At 41.0% G+C, this 21,304-nt stretch overlaps 1 protein-coding gene across 1 annotated transcript; it reads right to left on the bottom strand.

Moving 5' to 3' along the window:
• Positions 1-1,602: 1,602 nt before the first annotated feature.
• Positions 1,603-20,408, bottom strand: NCF4 (neutrophil cytosolic factor 4). The gene is made up of 10 exons (XM_089526749.1): positions 20,271-20,408; positions 18,566-18,650; positions 16,960-17,113; positions 16,432-16,502; positions 13,196-13,323; positions 13,024-13,081; positions 9,405-9,503; positions 8,635-8,765; positions 7,164-7,229; positions 1,603-2,489 (listed from the first exon to the last, which is right to left on the bottom strand). The coding sequence occupies exons 1-10, from the start codon at positions 20,300-20,302 to the stop codon at positions 2,261-2,263; spliced, it is 1,053 nt and encodes a 350-aa protein (XP_089382875.1). The 5' UTR covers positions 20,303-20,408; the 3' UTR covers positions 1,603-2,260.
• Between the last annotated feature and the right edge of the window lie 896 nt (positions 20,409-21,304).

Raw genomic sequence — 21,304 nt, 5'->3', positions numbered from 1 at the left:
TCTTACAGACAGCTGACTCCGTAAAGACAAGTAAATGTCTCACAGCTGATCCGTGTATCCAACGGCCCACGCTGGGAGTACTAATCAGAACAGTTTATTACACTATTCTTTTTATCTTGTCTTAACTTTCAGTAGTAAAAGCAAATCACCTTCACTTTTATTTGCGGCCGCTTTTATTTGCAGAAAGTTATTGAATTTAATGTTCCCACAAATTACCTTTGGTACAACTCTCCCGTAAACGTAGTCCCCTCGATGTTCAATGGAACACAAATGTCATATCTTCCATATCTCGTACCGAAGGACTGGAAAGAAAGGGTCTCCGCGACCTCCAAATGAGAGAAAGCCAACCGCAAATTGTCTCTTGCAGTCTTATCCCTTCAGACCCATTCGGGATAAATCTTCTTGTAATCAATAGGTTGCACCAAGACTGATGTCCTAAGACATGCACACCGCAGCGCCGGCTGTCTTGCGGCTCTCCTTGAGTCCCTCGCTCCTGGCCCTTTCAGACAAAGGGGAATAGGACTCTCGAGCCCCCGACAGACCCTCGCCTTGAAACTCACGCGGTTCGAGTACCCTTACGATCACCCAATTCTGGGGAGACCTTTGAATGGGTTGCGCTGTGGTAGAAAGGAGAGCAGAGCCGAAGCAACTTGCCTCCGAGCGCCTTGGCGTTGCAAACGGAAGTCCTCTGCATTAGCAACTATTTTGATGTTGTTATTTTTATTATCATTATCATCATCATTATTCTTCTTTAGGGTTTTGGGATTGCATCTAAGTGTTGAAATACTAATCCACAGCATAGGCAGAAGATTCCTATAATCAAGTCTTGCACCAGCAGCTCATTTGATGCATGGAACTTTTGGGACAGTGTATATATAAATATATATGTCCAATTAAATATATAAAATGTATTGCTGAGATACACACACACATACACGTACATACTGAGACTTAAATTGCAATTGTGTTTGCCATATTCAATTATAGTTGGCCCCATAGAAACCAAAATGAGATACACCAGTTCCCAGTGGCCCTGGTCACAATATTATGAATGAACACAGATTTAAAAACTCTTTTTTAATCCTCTTTCTGAATTTGTAAGATATAAAACACAAAATAAAGAGGTGCACTTAAAGGTCTACAGAACAATAAAAAAGGTCCCTGATGAAATTAAATAGCAGGTTTAGAAAGATCTTTGCTAATACTAAAATTAGATTGTCAGAAATTCAATGGGCTTGACCAATTTTGGATGATCTTGTGATAATAATAATAATAATTTGTTTTATTTATATACCGCTATTCCAAAGATCATAGCGGTGAACAGCAAGTAAGCTAATTAGCAAGTAAGCTAATTTGCCCCCAACAGTCTGGGTACTCATTTTAGCGACCTCGGAAGGATGCAAGCCTGAGTCGAGCTTGGGCCCTTTTGCTGGTCTTGAACTCGCAACCTTGTGGTTTTGAGTTAATGGCTGCAGTACAGGCATTTAACCACTGCACCACCAGGGCACCAATATCTCATTGCTGGAATATTACATAATGTAATAATATGATATATTAAAATAATAACAATGAACAATTAAAATAAAAGAATGGATACCAAAATCAAGAATTTAGTATACAAATGCTTTCCTAAAAACTAAATGGAAGGGTACAGTCTGCCCTGGAATAGTTGGCTGTATGTTTGCAAGGAACCCTAGCCACACATTTTCATTCATGTGATCCATTTTTTTCATATATTAGAGATTATATAGGAAAATATAAACCAATACACATACATGCACAGAACTGCTGTTGTTACATGCCTTCAAGTCATTTCCAACTTATGCAGACCCTAAGATGAACCTATCACAGAAGGGGTTTTTGTTTTTGTTTTGCAAGATTAGTTCAGAGTAGGGTTTGCCTTTGCCTTCCTCAGAGGCTGGGAGAATGTGACTTTCCCAAAGTCACCCAGTGGGTTTCCATGGCCTAATTCAATATCCAAACCGCTACACCACACTGGCTTTCCATGTAGCTTTATATTTTTTCTATATAATCTTTTACATTTTTATATAAAATATTTTTGAACAGAATACAGAACTCATATTAGTAGCCACCATCTTATGTTTGCAGGACTCCAAAGCATATAAATTGCACTGTCTACATAATGACTTATTCTTTAAGGGAAAAATAATGAATGTTCCTTCATGGTGCATCAATTCTGCATTGTCCCTAATTGTTCTGTTATTATTCCTTTCTGCTATAGCAGAATGGGGAGAAATTATCACAGTTCTGCCACTCTTTGTGTTGAGATGGCAGACCGTGTGTGATTGTAGACACTGTAGTCATCCTCCTGGGTAATGTGTAGCTTCCAGGGGAAGATGTGCTTCTCAAGAGGCCAGCTCCTGCCCTGCATCACCATGAGACCAACATCCTCATCAGAGAGCAGACGAATCAGATCCCCCTCAGCATCCCGGTAATTCAGGGCAATATCATTGCGCCCAAATTCACGCCTGGAAAAATAGAGAGACAATTTATTTACGACTTATTATAGTTATGGATTACATTGATATTCCACCTTTCCTACAATGAGCTCAAAGTGGCACACATGGCTTTCCTTCTCTTTTTTTTAGCCCTCATAACAACTGTGTGAAGTGAGGGTCTGACAACTTAGGCTGCATCCACACTGCAGAAATAATCCAATTGGACACCACTGTGAACTGTAGTTTGTTATGGCACCAGAGCAGAGGAGGATAAATATCTCACAAAACTACAGTTCCCGGAATTCCATAGCACTGAGTGGTGTCAAACTGGATTATTTGTGCAGTGAAGATGCAGCTCTAGTGGGTTTCATGGCTGAGTGAGGGAACTCAGATCTAGATAATTCAGCTTTCAGTCCAACATCCTAACCACCTCACCAGCTTGCATTGTATGGAGAAACTATGCCCCAGGCAGCAAAATATCTTGGGACAGCCTTGCTAATGCATAAAATAGCCTATCCATATGTCAAGTTCCATGAAATATCTGGAATTGGGCTAGGCCCCCTTCAAGCCAGGAAATGGAAAGCATCCATTTCTGGATGACAAGATCATTTGAAAACAGACAGCTTTGTTTGTTTAATTGTTCAATGGATATCCTGCTTTTCTCCCAGCACAGGATTCAAAGAGGCTTACAACAAGTTAAAACAAAATACAGCTAAAAAATTATTAATACAAACTTTTTAAAAAATTAAACAACAATGCAATTTAATAGGAAATGTTAAAAGGTAGTTCTTTAAAAACGCATACAGCTTAAGTCTCCCTTATCCAGAATTCTGAAATCTGACATATTCCAAAAACCAAAAGTTTTTTCGTGGGTGGCTGAGGTAGTAACACCATTGCTTTCTGATGTATACTAACTTTGTTTCATGCACAAAATTATCTAAAATATTGTATAAAATTACCATTAGGCTACTTATATAAGGAAAGTCAGCATGGTGAAGTGCTTTGAGTGCTAGACTATAAAGATTATCACCCAGTTTAAAAAAAATGAATTACCACTGCCAAATTCAATTCAAATTTGGGATACATCTGGATTTTATCAGATGTGTTTTTGCTGCCAGTACCGCTGGGTGGCTGCATCCCGAGTAACATTTGGCTAGAATCTGAGTTCAGGCAGCCTCTTTTCAAAGCCAGGAGCTTCCCAGCTTTGCAAATAGGCTGGCTGAACTCAGATTCTAGCCACATGTTACCCGGGATGCACTTGTCTGGCAGCAGCAGCAGCAAAAACACATGAGATAAAATCTGGATGTATCCCAAATTTGAACTGAATTTGACAGTGATAATTCATTTTTTATACAGTGCAATAAAGTCCTATGTCTCCAAGATATCTCATTATGTATATATATGCAAATACAAGTATTTCAAATCCGATCAATCAATAAATTCAAAACACCTCTAGTCCCAAGCATTTCAGATAACGGAGACTCAACCTGTAATTAAAAGATATGTCCCAGAAAGGAGAAGAAAAGGGAGAACGAAGTTAGGATCTGGAGTGGACGTCTCAAATCACAGAGGTATGACCAGAGCTTGACAAAGTTACTTTTTGGACCACAACTTCCAGCATGGTCTAGTCAGCTGAGTCCGGCTACCTAGGAATTCTGGGACATGTAGTCTGAAAAGTAACTTTTCCATGTTCTGGTACGATAGTATAAGACTGCAGAACTGTCAGAGGTGGTCTGGGTCCCATGATTAGGGCCAAGGGGGTCAGAGCTAAAGCACTGAGACAAGAACCAGAGCTGAGGACCACACTGGAGCCAGGAGGACCTTAGTCCTCAGGCAAGGGCCCAGCTGAAACATGAGAAGCCTTTTATAATGCTTCATGCACTCAGCATGAATGAACAGGCCCATGCCAATGCCTTTCCAGTATTATTGCTTTGGATAGCTCACCATGCATGATGAACATAAAGAGAACTAAAATTTCCAGCTTCTAGCTTGGACAGATTCCAACAAAAGCAAAGCAAGAGAGGAAAACAGAATACTTCATGCTGTGACCTGGAGAGGTGTCAGAAGTTTAGTCTTACCCAGACCTGGAACCTAGAGTCTCCTCAGAGAGCAATTTTTGAAGACTACTCACAGTTTGGGATTTATTTTATGCAATAAGCACACACAAGTATTTTGCACAAAAGATTATGTTTTCTGCAAAAATCCCTACATTTTCTGTGCAGGAAAATTTTTTTTGCTCTGTAGGAAATGTGTTTTATGTGAAGAAAATGCCATTTTCTTCACAAAAAACCCACATGTGATATTCAATTAGAGCAAGTCCTAAACTGTGAAGATTCTCATCTGTCAAGTATTTATCTCATCAGGATTTACCAACACTCAGCAAACTGTTTTTTATTATTATTTCAGATATTTCTGAATATTCATTTCAACCCTTCCTCACATTACTCACAAGACTTCAGAAAAGGGCATCCTTGTATGTTAAACAGGAACTGGGCACCCATAGTCTGCCCATAGCTAGCCCTGTCAGTCTATTTACTTGCATGTAGTGTGGCCAGGCAGTCTCCATGGATCAGGGCTTGGCTGAGAACTGAGGAGTTTCCTATCTAAGCTCTCTGTTTGAACTGCATTGTTCACTGAAACAACCGCTCCTCTACAATTCCAACAATGCAAAGCCTCCCTGTACTGGCAAAATGGACCAGAAGGCATGGAACAATAACCAATGCTCTCTGCATGAGGGTTTCTCATAAATTAGTAGGCCAGGCAGTTAAGCTTTCATACACATGGCTGCTCATATGAATTATAACTGCATTAAAATGGCATGTTTAGTAGAACTCTCATGCTTCATCTGTATCAACTCACCCCTAAAGAGTAGTCTTTTTCTTCTCCTGATATTTTTTCTTGTTGCGCATGTGGTGAGAAATGTTTCTCAACTTTTTTCCTTCGAGTTTCTGAGCTATGTGTAGGTTTAATTATTTATTACACTATATCTGGCCAACCAAAGATCGGGTGATGTACATGTCCCCCCCTTCATTTTATCCCAATGACTGCATCTGCATTGCAGAAATAATGCAGTTTGACACTGCTTTAACTACCATGGTTCACTGCTATGGGATCCTGGGATATGTGGTTTGTTGTGGCAACAGAGCTGTCTTACAGAAAAGGCTAAAGAACTACATTTCCCAACAGATCTCCTGCCTCCCCCACCCTGTTTTGGTGTAGTCCTGTTTGGACAATGCATGGTCCAAACCTTGGTTCTGGTACATTCAGTCCAGGGAAAAACAAAGTTAAAACACATTTTAAAAACTTATCTGTTGCTCCAGATCTTCTGTGGCACAGCAGCTTTCTTCAAGGGCACCCTGCTGGGCCTCCTGGCACATCTGCTGCCACTTTGGGTCACTTGCTCCTGAGGTTAGAATGAGGCACCTAGCTTGTGACCTTTACTGGGTGTCACAGCCTCACCTCAGAAGTGAGTGACATGCCACAGCGACAGACTCATTGAGTGACCCAGTGGAACACCCATGTAGCCAGCCACTGTGCTACAGAAATGAAGGGCCAGGTAATGGGGAGAAGGGCAGCCTTGGGGTTAGGATACTTTGGGCTGCCCCTGAAGTATCCTGCTCAGTTCAGGCAAGACCAAAGATTCAAACCTAAGCTTTCTCAGTCCAGGTCTAGCAACCTTTTCATGTTGTGACACCAGGTCTCAGATAATGCAAGTGGGCACAGGTTGTTACTTAAAGAAAGCAACATATAGATGTCCACACAGGCAAATATATGAATTCATTGCTAAATTTTCTTCAGAGTGCATAATTTAAAGAGAAGAAAAGGTGGGATGATTTGGAGAAAATGTCTGAAAATTAAAATCAAAAGATTAAAAGATGCACACAAGTTTGCTTTGGTGAAGTTCAGTGAGTGGCTGCATACACATGCACAGTCAGATTAACAACACACACACACTTACATGTGTCGCAGTCTTAAACTGCCTGCTAAGGGTAAAAGAAAAAGGGCAAGACAATGAGCAGAGCAAAAGATCTTACACTAAAGCTAGTGCTAATGAACAAATCTACCAATTTATCTGTTTAATGAGCTGCTAAATTTGGCACACACAAAAAAAGGAAGCAGAGCACAAATCAGGACAGGAGGTATGTATTAGGTAAGAAGAACTATACAAGCTAATAACATTGTAAGCACTAGAGACCCTGCTCCAACGATACAATAAAGATACCAGTTCTTTGTTATAAATTCCATAAGATAACATCATTCAGAGAACAGGATATTCCTCTAGTTAGATGAAAAAAGAAATAATTTCTGTTTAAAGTACAATGTATTTAATTAGCTGAACAACTCTGATTGCAAAAGATCCCTAAGCCTGAATCTTAGGATCTTCCCCACACTATCCTCACAACAGTTCACCCCATCCAGCAAGGTCTCCTGAGAAGATGATCTTTTCAGGGGTCTGAAAGGGTTATCATAAATAAATAAATAAATGGGGTGATAGCAGAGATGTCTGTTTCTACCAGCCCAGATGAACATGTCTAAAACAGGATCCAGGCTCATACAACCTGTTTCATCATTAGCGGAGCTCAACATTTCACAAACAATTGCTCAGAAGCAATTGCTCAGGCCATTGGAATCTTCCAAGGGGCATGTGAATGCCAATACTTCCTGTACAATTTTGACTGTGAGGTTGTCTGCTTAAACTTTTACCTTACTAATTCCATTAGATCTTGGAATAATGGGGTGCTGCTCAGGTCCTCTTCCACTGATATGTCTCTAAAAGAAGAAAAAGCAAGGTCAACTTTGAAGAAGCATTATGAAAGACATTTGAACACTGAGAGACAGCTTGCATTTCACTTTTTCTTCTAGGGTACCAACCATTTTACCTAGAATCAAAATTTAAATCAGGGCTGAGCAACACAAAGTTCATTAGTTGGTGCCACAACCTGCAATATGCCACCAAAATATGATAAAAACAAAGCCCAACCAACCATTCTTCCCACTTCTGGAAAGGAAGGAGCCACTCTGCTCTGCCAATTTGCAGAGCTCTATAGTGCAGGGGAGATGGAGAGCCAACATGGTGTAGTGATTTCAGCATTGGACTATGACTCTGAAGGCCACAGTTTGAATCCCAGCTCAGCCATGTAAACCCACTGGGTGACCTTGCGTAAGTCACACACTCAGAGGATGGCAATGGGACCCTCACCCCCAAAAGAAACATGCCAAGAAAACCCCATTATAACTTTGCTTTAGGGTTGCCATAAGTCAGAAATGACTTGAAGGTACACAACAACAACAACAACAACAACATGGTGTGGGGGAGGCAGTTGTGCTCTGGTTGGAGGCAACTGCAATGGCAATTGCCATTATCTGGCAGTGCTGTCCCTGGTGGGAGGGGAGGTTCCGTATGGCCTCAAACACTAGGAAATTGCCCATTCCTGGTGTAAAATAGAAAATCCATGTTTATTGGGAGGACACAATATCTGAATTCAATCCTGAGAGTTTTGATGTGTCTAACTGTGAAACAGACAAATGGTCCCAGCAGTATAGATTAAAAAGCATGGACTGTTCTATGCTGCTAGACTCTTCCCTACTATTGCCTCCCAAGCAGTTTTTCCTTCTAAGCGATTTAAATACTGAATTGTTGTAAAAGAGAAGACTGGAAAGGATTATTTGGAACAGAGACACAGTGCTTATTGGGAAAGGGTTAAATGTCTCATTCTTCTTCTGCTTCTGGTTCTTTTTGAACTATATCTCCTGGAGTATTTTTAAATCACATATTGCCTGTAACATTTCCCACTGACAGGCTGTTCCAGAGCTTGACATTTTACTTTTTGAACCTACATCTCCTAGAATCCACCAGGCACTATGGCCACTGGTCATGGTATTTAGGGGGTGCTGGAACTTTCCTGAGCTCTGGGCTATCCATAATCTTTACTTAGTCGTGCTTGCTTTCATCGCCCTATTCTATTCTTCTCATTGTGGCAAAATTTACATTGTAATCTCTTCAAGGTAGGAGCTGTGCTCCTTGCACTCTGCAAACCAATCTGTACTCTGGTGACTCTAAACTAATAATCCATACCCATTTCAGTCCCTGTGAGAAGGACTCTCATGGTTCTGGAAGCCGGTGTGTGTGTGTGTGTGTGTGTGAATACAAGTGATGCATAACACTTTGCTTTACCTGATGGTGCTGACATTGTCATCATGGTAATAACAGCGCAACCAATTGATAGAGTCTTCTTCTTGTGGGAGGTCTTTAATGACAGTCACAAAAGCACATGGGAAAATGCCGGTGGCATCATGGACAGTTCCCTGGGACAAGATGAACAGAGCATACCTCTTGAAGAAGGAATGAACAACACCTCTTTTGTTATATGAGATCAAGGTGGCATAGTTTCATTCTCTGAGGAGGCATTGTAGGATTTCTACTAATAGATACAGTGGAAAAGAGTAATTTGTGAAAACTAAAGGACTAGTGGGTTGGGAAATGAGTCACAGAAGAACAGCACAGCAAACAAAATATCTAAGACAAGGGCTACTGCCACATAATATTCACCAAAAACCCTAGGATAGGATGGGGGGATGATACATGGCAATTCCAATGTGTGTTAAGTGAGATTTAAAAAACAACACATCACTAACACAAAACAGTGTTTGAAAAGGGTAATTTGCATTGGAGGAATGGCATGATGGCATGGCTATTTAATTCATCTCCTTTTTGCCCTTTTCCATCAGAAACTCGCAGTCCCCAACTACTTTTATTGCTTGCTGTAGCTGAACACCTATGTTTCTCTTGCAGCAGTTAAAAAATAATTATGTTTGGGTGCATGTATGAAATGTATAACTAGTTTCCTATAAAAGAAGGTAAACCAGTAATGACCCCCTCTGCTCTGTAGGCAAATATTGCAACGTGAACCTGTAACTGCACTGAGATAAAGTGTTCATATTTACCTCAAACCAGTCCTTGTTGATTCTACTAAGTAAATAGATCAGGTCTCCCTTCTTGAAGCTCAGTTCCAGTTTAGAGGATCCAGTAAAATCAAACAGTGCCTGTGAGACATAATTAATAATAATTAATAATAATAATAATTTGTTTTATTTATATACCGCTATTCCAAAGATCATAGCGGTGAACAGCAAGTAAGCTAATTAGCAAGTAAGCTAATTTGCCCCCAACAGTCTGGGTACTCATTTTAGCAACCTCAGAAGGATGCAAGCCTGAGTCAAGCTTGGGCCCTTTTGCTGGTCTTGAACTCGCAACCTTGTGGTTTTGAGTAAATGGCTGCAGTACAGGCATTTAACCACTGCGCCACCAGGGCTCCATAACTCAATAACTCAATAGTGAAAGGCTTCCAGAAGATAAAAATTACATACCCTAGGTCCCATTCTTTAGAAGTAGTTATGAAAATATTTGTTAACTTGAATAATCTATCTCCGAATTTGATCACACTGTATACTTAACATTTATAATGCCAGTTTGTGGCTGATATTTGTTTCACTGCAAAGAATAGGATGACAAATTTGGATACACACTTGTCCCTCCATATTTGCTAGGGTTAGGGGCACAAGACCCTCATGAATATGGAAAAACTGCAAATAACAAAAACGCCATAGTTTTACCTGGGAGGACACCTCTCTAGGAATCTCTAGGTCCTCCAGTGCAACTCTGTGGTCAACGTCCAACAGACACTGACAATGGAACTGCACTGGAGGAGATACAAATGCCTAGTAGAGTATTCTCTCTAGGAATCTGTGGTATTTCAGTGCAACTTTTAGTTGACCATAGTGTTGCACTAGAGGACCTAGATATTCCTAGAGAGAACAGAAGACCTTCGCCAGATGAAGCGGGCTGCACAACGACTAGAGCGCTACTGGCGGAAACATCAGAACTTATCTGACAGAACACTCCATGAGAACACATTGCGTTCCTATGGAGTGGCAGTCAGTGCAGCTAGGAATTCATTCTGTGCTGCATGGATTGTGTCAGCGGAGTCTTGTCCAGCAGAGCTGTTCAGGGTGGTCAGGGAACTAACTCAAACCCAAGCCACCCAGAACCCTTTGCTTGAACCAACTATTGCCTGCTGTGACGCTTTTAACAACTTCTTTGCTGACAAAGTCTCTCAGATAAGGGCTGATCTTGACGCCAGTTTTCGAGCAGAACCTTTAGTAGAGGCATCCAGTGCCTCTGGTAACAAGGTTATTCTGGATCAATTTGAGTTTGTGAGTACCAAGGACGTAGACAAGCTCCTTGGATGCATGAAAAAGACGACTTGCCCTCTTGACCCTTGTCCTTCCTGGTTGACCGTGCAGGGAGGAGTTTTTATAACATCTGCTCTTTATCGGATAATAAACACATCTCTTCGGGAAGGTACTGTTCCAACATCTTTGAAACAGGCAGTTGTAAGGCCTTTATTGAAGAAACCTTCCCTTGATCCCCTATCTATGAGTAATTATAGACCGGTCTCCCTATTGCCATTCTTGGGCAAGGTGATTGAGAGGGCAGTCACTTTTCAGCTCCAGGCGGTCTTCGATGAAACCGATTATCTTGACCCATTTCAAACTGGCTTCAGAGCAGGCTACGGAGTTGAGACTGCCATTGTTGCCTTAGTCGATGACCTCCGTCTGGCAACCAACAGAGGAGATATAACTTTGTTGGTGCTCTTGGACATCTCAGCAGCCTTCGATACCATCGACCATGGTATCCTTCTGGAACGCCTGAGAGAATTAGGCATCGGGGGCACTGTGCTCCAGTGGTTCCGGTCCTATCTCTCAGGAAGGTTCCAGATGGTGAGGCTGGGGGACAACTGCTCTTGTAAAAGAGAGCTTACATTGGGTGTCCCTCAGGGCGCCATTCTGTCCCCCATGCTATTTAACATTTACATGAAGCCGCTGGGAGAGATCATCCGGAGCCATGGAGCACGGTGTTATCAGTACGCTGATGACACCCAAATCTATCTCTCCATGTCTCTGACTGAAACAGTGACTAAGGATGGCATCTCTCCTCTCGACGCCTGCCTGGGGGCAGTAATGGGCTGGATGAGGAAAAACAAACTCAGATTGAATCCAGAGAAAACAGAGGTACTCATGATAGGTTCCCCTAGCCCGGGCAGGGAAATTTGCCATCCTGTCCTTGACAGGATTAAACTTCCCCTAAAGGACAAAGTGCGTAGTTTGGGAGTACTCCTGGATCCATCCCTACATTTATCATCTCAAGTAGATGCGATGGTCAGGAGTGCTTGGTATCAGCTTCGGCTGATATGCCAACTACGTCCCTGTCTGAACCGAGGGGACCTAGAAAAGGTAGTACATGCACTGGTAACCTCTCGTTTGAATTTCTGCAATGCGCTCTACATGGGGCTACCTTGTATCAGGTTCGGAAACTTCAATTGATTCAATATGCAGCAGCCAGGTTAATCACGGGGACAGCGAGGTCCGACCATATAACACCTGTTTTAAAATCTTTACACTGGCTGCCAATTTGTTTCCGGTCCCAGTACAAAGTGTTGGTTATCACCTTTAAAGCCCTAAATGGCTTGGGCCCGGGTTACTTGAGGGAACGCCTCTCCCTGCATAATCCTCCCCGCACTCTCAGGACTACAGGAAAACTGTTACTCAGTCACCCTAAGGTGAGACTGGCGACTACTCAACAAAGGACCTTTACGGCAGTAGCACCTTCTCTGTGGAATGCCTTACCTGAAGGGATATGCCTTAGTGGAACAGTAGAAGCCTTTAAAGAGGCATTAAAAACCCACCTCTTCCTACAAGCCTACCCTCCCAATTCCTTCTAAGATTATCTTTCCCCTATTGACTCTGACGTATTGATATTCATGATTTTAACATTATTACTGTATGTTTTTAACTATGCTTTGGATTTAATTCGTTTTAATGTGTATTTTTAATATGTGAATTGTGGTACTGTTTTTACTGACTGTCTTTACTGACACTTGTACACCGCTTTGTTCTTGGGAAAAGCGGTTAATAAATAAACAATTTATTATTATTTATTATATTAATCAAACCTGTGAATAATCAAAGCCGCAAATATCAAAGCCGCAAATATGGAGGGATGAGTGTACTGATATACAGCAACAGAGCCCCCAAAACATCTGGCAAGCTGACACCAAATCAGGATGCCTAAATAGTTTTATCTCATGTTTTGTTCCCTAACATATACCCCAAAGAGAAACTCTTTTGCTCAATAGTGTGTCTGATTCAAACTGGCTGGGCTCTGTTGAGATGTAGTTCACAAAACACAATAAAGACAAGTCTAGCCAGTTTTTCATTTGCAGCTAAAACACTGATTTGAGAAACAGAGGGCACTCTTGCATAAATGCTGTTTTCTGTGCAGGAAATGTGATTTCGGTGCACAAATGTTATTTTCTGTACAGAAAATAACTGTGAGTGAGGGTGTGATTTGATGGCTTTTTTGTTTGCATACAATAGGTCCCAAACTGCAAATAGTTTTTTGTCACTGAAAAACTGATAAAACTATTCATTCTTGTCCATAAGAACAAAATTTATGAAGTTTTACCATTTTTGCAGCATGCAATATGCTCAATGAAGTGCTCACCTCAGCACGTGGGGCTGCCATTCGGTCAAAGCTGGGTTCTTGAGGGGAAATACTCTTGCTGTCAAAAAAAGGAGAGAGAGTATACTTCATCACCTCTACTGAGAACAGGCCAAGAAGATATTTTAATCATAGGCAGGTAGGCTACAGTTGAAAGTTTTCTAAGCATACTCACACTCGACGAGTGCGTGGGCGAAGCCTTCGCAGCCCCTGTGGTGTCTGCTCACAGTCAAAGTCTGACTGATAGAAAAACAATCGGACATCTTCATCTAGCAACACCCAAGAAGGCAGGCTAAGCAGCTTCTGTGTTTAACCAAAAAAAAAAAAAAAAAAATGAGCAAGGTATAAACAGGAGAACTTTCCCTTCCTGACCTTTTACTCTGGGGCTTTATAGGCATCCCTGACTGTTGAGGAAGGAAGTGGGACCCTACACATTGGCTATGATCCCCAACCAATGGTACATGACCAGCGTGAAGGTCAACAGAGCTGTACATTTTAATTTACATTATAAGATAAACTTCCAGAAAAAGGCTGACAGCCAATAGATTAGGAATGTCATTCTTCACTTAATCTCTTCTTGGAGGAAGCAATAAGTAATTTTACCAATTTTCTTCCAGTTGTGAGAAAGTCTTCAAAAACCACACTGTTTTCAAAGCCTATTCCTAATTCAGGACTTATTCTGCACAAAATTCACATGCAGTTGTTTTCTACAGGAAGCATTATTTGCTGTGCAGAAAATAATATTCCTATGTTGAAATACAGTTGGCTCTCCTCTTCAGTGTACTTGCCATATACAGATTGGAGCATCCGCAAATGGCCCTGCCTTGTTGTTCCCAATGGCAGCATGTGCCATTGTAAACAATGGGACTTCTGGTCCCATGAATTTTGCTATCTGTTTGTAGAGGGGTCTGAAACAGAGCCCCAATGGATACATTATTTTCTGCATAGAAATAAGTTTCATATGCAGAAAATTCTGTTTCCTATGCAACTCACCTACAGTACATGCAAATTTTGTGCAGAATAAGTTCCGAACTGTGAAGATTCTCAACAGTCTCATCAAGATTTCTCACCACTTAAAAAACATGTGTTATTGTTTTGTAGGGTTTTTTTCTCAAATATTCTTTCCATCCCTACTATAGATGCATTAGCATTAGGAGTGAGGTGGAAGGGGAGGTTCTCCTAGTTGACCTCTTCACATGATCACTAATTATGTGTGTTGGGAGTAGGATCTTATGAACATCTCTACTGGTGGCACAGTGGTTAAATGCCTGTACTGCAGCCACTCACTCACTCAAAACCATAAGGTTGCGAGTTCAATACCAGTGAAAGGGCTCAAGCTTGACTCAGGCTTGCATCCTTCTGAGGTTGCTAAAATGAGTACCCAGATTGTTGGGGGCAATTAGCTTGCACCTTGTAAACAACTTAGGGAGTGCTTAAGTGCACTGATAAGCAGTATAGAAATGTACTTGCTATTGCTACTGTGAGGTATTCTCTCATTTATTAGGTCAAAGCTGGGAAACGATAGGCATCATACTAGATTTGAGCCTTATAGGTGTGATTCACTGTGCATGTGGAAGGCCACTACGTAACCCATCTTTTGTGACCTCTCCTTACCCTCTTGGTGAGAGGGTCAAACTAAAAATATAAATGTTTGGGAATGAACATGTTTCTGCAGGTATATAGCCAGAATGTAGATTGTGTCTAGCCTAAAATCATCAGGCTGACACTGGAACAACTTTCAAATTATAAGATCTAGTAATGTCAGATGAATCTTGTGCAAATGTTGGTTCACAGGAATGCTCCAAATATATGAGGTGGGGAGTCTGACCTATTTTTCAGGAGTGAATAATCCGCTGGAAAGGCTGTCTAGTCTACAACCAGTTGAAAGGGAGTGCCACCTGTTGTTCTTGTTAACTGCTCTCAAGTTATCCCTGATTCATCATGACCTGTGGATGAGACTTCTCCAAGGTCCCCTGTGTTCTATTGTTCTGCTTTGGTCTTGTAATTTCAGGCCCATGATCTCCCTGATTGAGTCTGTCCATCTAGTATGCAGTCTTCCTCTCTTTCTACTTCCCTTCACCTTTCCTAGCATTATAGAGTGCCTCTAGAAGCTTTGAGTTTGTTCACCAACAGTTTGCACCTGGACAGAAGACTGCAGGAGTGATGTTCACCTGGCCGTTACTTTCCTCAGTATAAAATCAAATGTATTTCTATTTAATATACAGAAACTCTTCCTATACAAGCAGCCCACTATATCCATGGATTCTGCATCTACAGATTCCAGCATTTACACTTTGAAAATATTTATGCACACACACACACACACACACACACACACACACACCAGACAAAAAGCAAACCTTGATTTCAACATTTAACTACACCATTGTATTTAAAGGGACTTGAGCATCCATGGATTTTGGTATCCACAGGGGGTCCTGGAACAAAACCCTAATGGATATCAAGGGCCCACTTTACTTGGATCCATATGTGTAAATCAGTGCATGTAAGTTGTATATAAATCCTCTTTTGTAGAAATGTATTTCCTCCTTGTCTCCCATACATGTAAATGACCACTCTCGAGGTGCATGTACTCTGTAGAAATAATACAGTTTGATGCCACTTTTGTTTCCATGGCTCCATCCTACAGAATCCTAGGATGTGTAGTTTTGTGAGGCACTAGCACTCTTTGGCAGAGAAGGCTAAAACTACAAATCTCGAGATTCCATAGGATGGAATGACAGCACTTAAAATGGTGTCAAACTGCATCCTAAGTTTAGGATAGTGTGGAGAATTAAAAGGCTGTTTTATGGAGTCAGGGCAGTTTTAGCAAGCAGACTTCTCTCAAGTGTTAGCATAAGAGTAAACAGAATGTGTCAGACAACATCATAAGAGCAATAAAAAAACAGTAGAGGTACACTACATTCATGTTGGTTTAACAGTCATTTTCTCTGCTTAAGGAAACCATAAAACTAATAAGCTGGGGGGTTTCCAGATACAGTTCTCAGACAATTTACCATGCTATGCATTTGATAATCTTGAAACTGATAAAAAGCAGACAATAAGACTGGCATGTATGAAACAGTGAAACTAGCATACCAATGAAATACCATATGGTAAAGACATGCCCTCTTTTACCTTTGAACCTCTCCTGTCTTCTTGTGCCATAGGTGAATGTTAGCATGGAATAGAAATCAGATACGAAATCAAATGTCCACTATATAGATTCAGTGTGTGTTTTTCATACACATTCTATTGGATATGGGCTGATGTATGCAAAAGCAGGTTTTTAAAAGTCCTTAGCTTGCACTTGTGTGAAGAAAATGGTACACAATTATTTCATAATAATGGCCCTCTGCAGTAGTGACTACCTGCTTGATACAACAAAACTGTTTCAGAATTAATCTTTACCTTCATGTACATGTTGAGTATAGGGATTCGGTTGTCTGCAGTCTCTCTCTTTGCACCAATATAAACTTTTCCTGGAAAGACCAAAGTAAAACAAGGGAATCAAAGAGGTGTTGTCATGGAAAGGAAGTAGAACAAAAAGATATAGCATGTTTTCATGGCTAAGGGCAATTTGTTTTCAGCAATGCAGTGAGTTTATTGCAAGAGGCATCTGAGAGGTAGGCAAACTTCAACCTTCTAGATGTTGAGGAACTGCAATTCAAATCAGCCTTAACTTGTATAGCCAGTAATGAGGAAGCATGGGAGGTAGAGTCCAACAACATATGGAAGCCTAGAGGTTGCCCAGTACTGGAACAGAAGATCAGTTTCCGCTCTTAAAGAATGAACTTAAAATTTTCAGTTACTCAGTGCTTCAGTCCTGTTCTCTCTTGAAGCTATAATTCTTCTATTATTCAGCCACATAGAATGACACATTACCTGATGTGTTACCTGGGTGGAAAATTTATCATGAGACCATGAGGTCAGAGTTACCTGGCAGAACAGGGAGCATGCAGGTAAAGCGGCTGTTTTTATTTTCAACACCATATCTTTCCTCTAGTTTGGCATGTAAGTCATAGAATTGGCGATAACGGCGGAAGATCATGTATCTGCCTCCACCTTTTGTTTTCACCTCAATCACAAATACCTGAAAAAGAAGATGACACAATTTGAGTGCCTGGCTTTTAAAAAAATATATGTCAGGCAATATTGGTAGGAAAGGCCTCTGTTTGGTATATTGGGGAAAGAACAGTCACGTTGGTACCCTCCAGATGGTTTTCACTACATTCACTACAAATCTCATAAGCCTCAGACAACATGGCCATTTGTCAGAGATTATGAGAGTTGTAGCCCACCCTCTATGGAGCACACTACATTTTCTTCTTGAAGAATTATTATCTGAGGAGATAACAGTAGGTGAGATGGACCAGCAACCAGACTAGGAAATGTTTCTTATAATTTTAACACAGGGAAGAAAATATTTGAAAATTCAAATATTTCCAATCATAACTACTTGTGATGTTTTCCACAGCACTATAACACTCTGTTCTTGTTGTTATTTGCCATTCAAGTTACCTTTGACATAGGGCATCCCCATGAATGAGAAACCAAAAGCCAGGTTTGGCTGGTTTAAACCAGGTTGGTTTAAAACATAGTTTAAATCAAATTAATTTTAAAAAACAACAACATCCTTTTAAAATAATTATATATATACAGAGAGAGAGAGGGAGTCTGGCTATTATTAATATTTTCCAACCTTCTTACCAGAACACCATAGACTGTTTGTTTGAATTTAAACATTTTAACTTTCACAGTTTGTTGGCGGATGTTCATCATTATACCAGTATCCAGTATCAGTTGCTTCTGTTTAATTACTTTATTTTATAGTGCAAGAAATGGCATTTAGAAACAAATCTTTCAATTAACATAAGTTTAACCAAAGAAACCATGGTTGCCACATCCCCAACCCAGGGCTTCCAGGAGCGGCTTAGCAGTGCCTCTTAGCGGTGGTCTGCCGAGCCCCTCAGATAGTGCTTTTTACTCTACAATAAACATATATGGCTCCATTTCAGATCAGAACTAGCATGGGTAGTAGAGGTTTAAACCCCACTCCATCTAGTATTTATTTGTAAACTGAGGAGGAAGTTCAAAGGGGTAAAAGGATGAAAAGAACCATTCATGGCTTTCAATTAAGATATTTTTCCCTTTCTTTCCATCCCCCCCCCCCACTTTTTTTGAGCCCAGGCAAAAAAGAAAATTAAAATAAAAATCAGATAGAGGAAGTTTTACACCTATTTGACCTGTGCATACTGTTCCTGATTCAGCTACATGTGTTTAGTCTGGATTAAAACAAGAGACTATTGTTAGCCTGCTGCTATGTCTTTAATGTAGCATGCTGTTTAATTTCAAGAATCAATCATCACACATTCAGAGTGTAGTGTGATGCCTAGTGCTGCGAAATAAGTACTTACTCATGGGAAATGTTCCTCTTGTGCAATAATGGAAAAATGCTGTTTGCCCATAAAACAAATATGTCCTATAAATTCACTCCCCTACCCTTCTATAACATAGATATCCATGTTAAAACATCTTATCTTACATAGTAACTGGAAAAGCCTCTCTTCTCTTCAATGTCTGCAATATTAGCAGAAACAGGTACATCATCTGGAAGCTGGTCAAAATCGCTGAAAGGCAAAGGAAGAGAGTATTACTCAACACAATGACTGTTAACCGTGATGGTGATCTGATGCCACCATAAGGGAGATTTTTAGATGTGTAACATGACTGACAAAATGCTGAAAGAAAGATAATACACAAAACAACAAACACACTTTTTTTAAAAAAAAAATACAGGAGTGTTTGTATGGCACATAGGCCATTTGTGGGCCTTCATATCTGTTTCTCCAGCCCCTAAGCATTTCCCATCATGTTGCTGCCACCACCAAAATGTCCACTGTTGTGAGCACCATGGTTCTTGTTTTCTCTCAAATAGAAACACCAAAACCAGAGCCTTTCCTATGGCTGCCAGATTTGTCTGCTTCTAACTGCTCGCAGCAAAACAACCAATAAAAGTTGCCTCCTTCCTGTTTTCTGTTATTTCCACTCCTTTTCCCTTTATCTCCACAAAAACCCACAAGTTGCATCTCAGTGTGCCCTCCCAGGGCTCTGTGAACAGCTTGCATACAGAAGGACAGTTTGCATGCTCCCACAGAGCCCAGTGGTGAGAAAGGACAATTTCCATGCTCTCAGAGGGATCTGTGGTATAGGAAGACACTCTGTCACTCTCTTGCTCTCTAAATCTGCTACAGTTGCCCCAATTCTGGAAGCAACACTGTGGTCCCCCGTCTCCCCAGACAGTAGGACCATTCTGGATGGGAAGAAGAGTAAAAATGATTTTGAAAAATCAACTCAATAAACAAATTATCTATTTTAGGGCTTGTTCCCACTATGAAATACAGTGAATTGCCGTTCCTTGTAAATGACCCTTGTTCCCATTATGAAACCGGTTCCTGTCACAATCTGATCGAATCCTGTCATGATGAAGGCAAAACAAAACAGTGTTTCCAGAGAGCACTTTGAAAGAGGTTATTTTCAGAAGAATCGATTCTGAAGCAAGTTCCATAAGTAGGAACGACAAATCAGAATCGATTCATTCTGAAGGGGAGGGACAAATGGCAGAGAGGTGTTTACCATCCCTCCTCAGTCTTTGAGAGATCTACCATTCCTCTCCCCCCCCCCCCCAGGGCTGCCATTGTACATTTTTTTTAAAAAAATGAAATAAATTGAACTCATATTCAATTGATTGCTTTTGCTAATGCAATCAATTGAATTTTTGGTGAATTGTTTTTTTAAAAAAGCCCCCTGCCATGCTTGGCTCAGGCAATCCAAGGATGGCAGGGGTCCAGGGGGACCCCTGGAGGTCTCCCTCCCCCTCCCATGCTTGGATAGAGCCCATGGGTCCTCCTTCCCCAGGACATGTCCTCCATTTCAGCCCCCTCCCTGCACAGGCTTGTAAGTCCAGGCTGCTGCTTATGTCACTAATGACTGACATGTATTTTGAAGCGGGTCAACTAGTGAGAACAACAACCGTGCCACAAAAAGAAACGATTTCATTGGGGTAAGAAAAAAACCGCTTTCATATTGGGAACAAGGGACCTTTTGGACTTGAATTCCAAAGTGCAGTGAGGAATCAATTTAAACTGCAAGTGGGAATGACCAGCTGGTGTCAAATATGCATCACGTCCTTCAATCGGTTTAGAGGCCAAGTGTAGAAGTATCCAGGAGAAAATATTGGAAATACTTACCTCTCACTTCGCAGCTGCCTGGGCAAAGGCATTCCTTCAGTTCTTTTTCAGTGCAAGAGTTCAAATCTGGGCCAAAAAGACGAATAGTCCTTTCCCTTCTCTACACTCCTCACCAGAAGTACTGACAACAATTTCCAAGGCCACCTCTCTGCCTTGATCAATGCACTCTGAATTGGTTGCAAGACACCAGTGATCTCTACGTTACTGAATGCTTTCCTGTTTTCTGACAATATGCGTTTTCTTGCTTTACCCCTCCCCTGTCTGATTGAGGAAGTGCAAGTGAAAGAAGAGGCCTTTTGAAAACAGAGATCATGGTTGCATGGCATCATATTTGAAAACACTTTTAAAATAAGGACATACAATGAGCACTTGATGTCTGCTGGGGTTTGGTCCCAGCACTCCACTCTCATGGATATCAAAATCTGTAAATGCTGTTTTTGCAATTTATATTTCTTAAAAATATTTTCAAGTCATGGATGGCTGAATCCATGGATAAAGAATCCATGGATATGGAGAGCCAACTGTATTGCAAAACCCTAATTTCCCAACTACTTTGTGATTGCCATCCACCCCCATTATTACTTATTGAGCATTATTCAATGAAAAACTGTGTTAATTTATTCTGCCTTAGCCTAGCCTGCACGGATTCAAAGACCAGGGGCAATAAGTCTTTTAAGTCAATAAAAAATATGTTGCTCCTATTGTTTCATATTATCTCCTCATATGTGCTGTAAAACAGGGATGTCCCAGATTTGCTGTGGGGCTGCCCTTCCTCTGTATGGACAGTTTACCATTGAATTGGCCCTTTGTCCTTGAGTCATCTGGACAGGGTGATGGGATCGTGGGAAGAAATAGCTGAAAATGGCCCATGTAGACATGCCCTCAGGGCATGGGATAGTGCTGATAAGGCAACACTATCCACCATCCATTTTCTAACCAAGCTGATAGTGCTGATAAGGCAACACAAACCAGAGACTGTTCATAGCCCGTGTAGCATGACAGGCAATGAGGAGCACTCACAATGCCAGGGGTCT

The sequence above is a fragment of the Sceloporus occidentalis genome, unplaced genomic scaffold (assembly GCF_023333645.1).
Source record: "Sceloporus occidentalis isolate IW3139 unplaced genomic scaffold, rSceOcc1.0.p SCAF_5, whole genome shotgun sequence".
NCBI lineage: Eukaryota > Metazoa > Chordata > Lepidosauria > Squamata > Phrynosomatidae > Sceloporus > Sceloporus occidentalis.
This window is presented reverse-complemented; position numbering and strand designations above follow the sequence as displayed.

Bases quoted from the DNA above. Each gene is read 5' to 3' on its own strand.
- NCF4 (XM_089526749.1), bottom strand. From the start codon at position 20,302: ATGCCTTTGCCCAGGCAGCTGCGAAGTGAGAG. The intron at 16,503-16,959 runs GTAACTCTGACC...TGGTCTTTCCAG, and splicing joins CATGCTCCCTGTTCTGCCAG to GAAAAGTTTATATTGGTGCA. The intron at 2,490-7,163 runs GTAAAAGTTTAA...CTATTTTTCCAG, and splicing joins GATCTAATGGAATTAGTAAG to GCGTGAATTTGGGCGCAATG.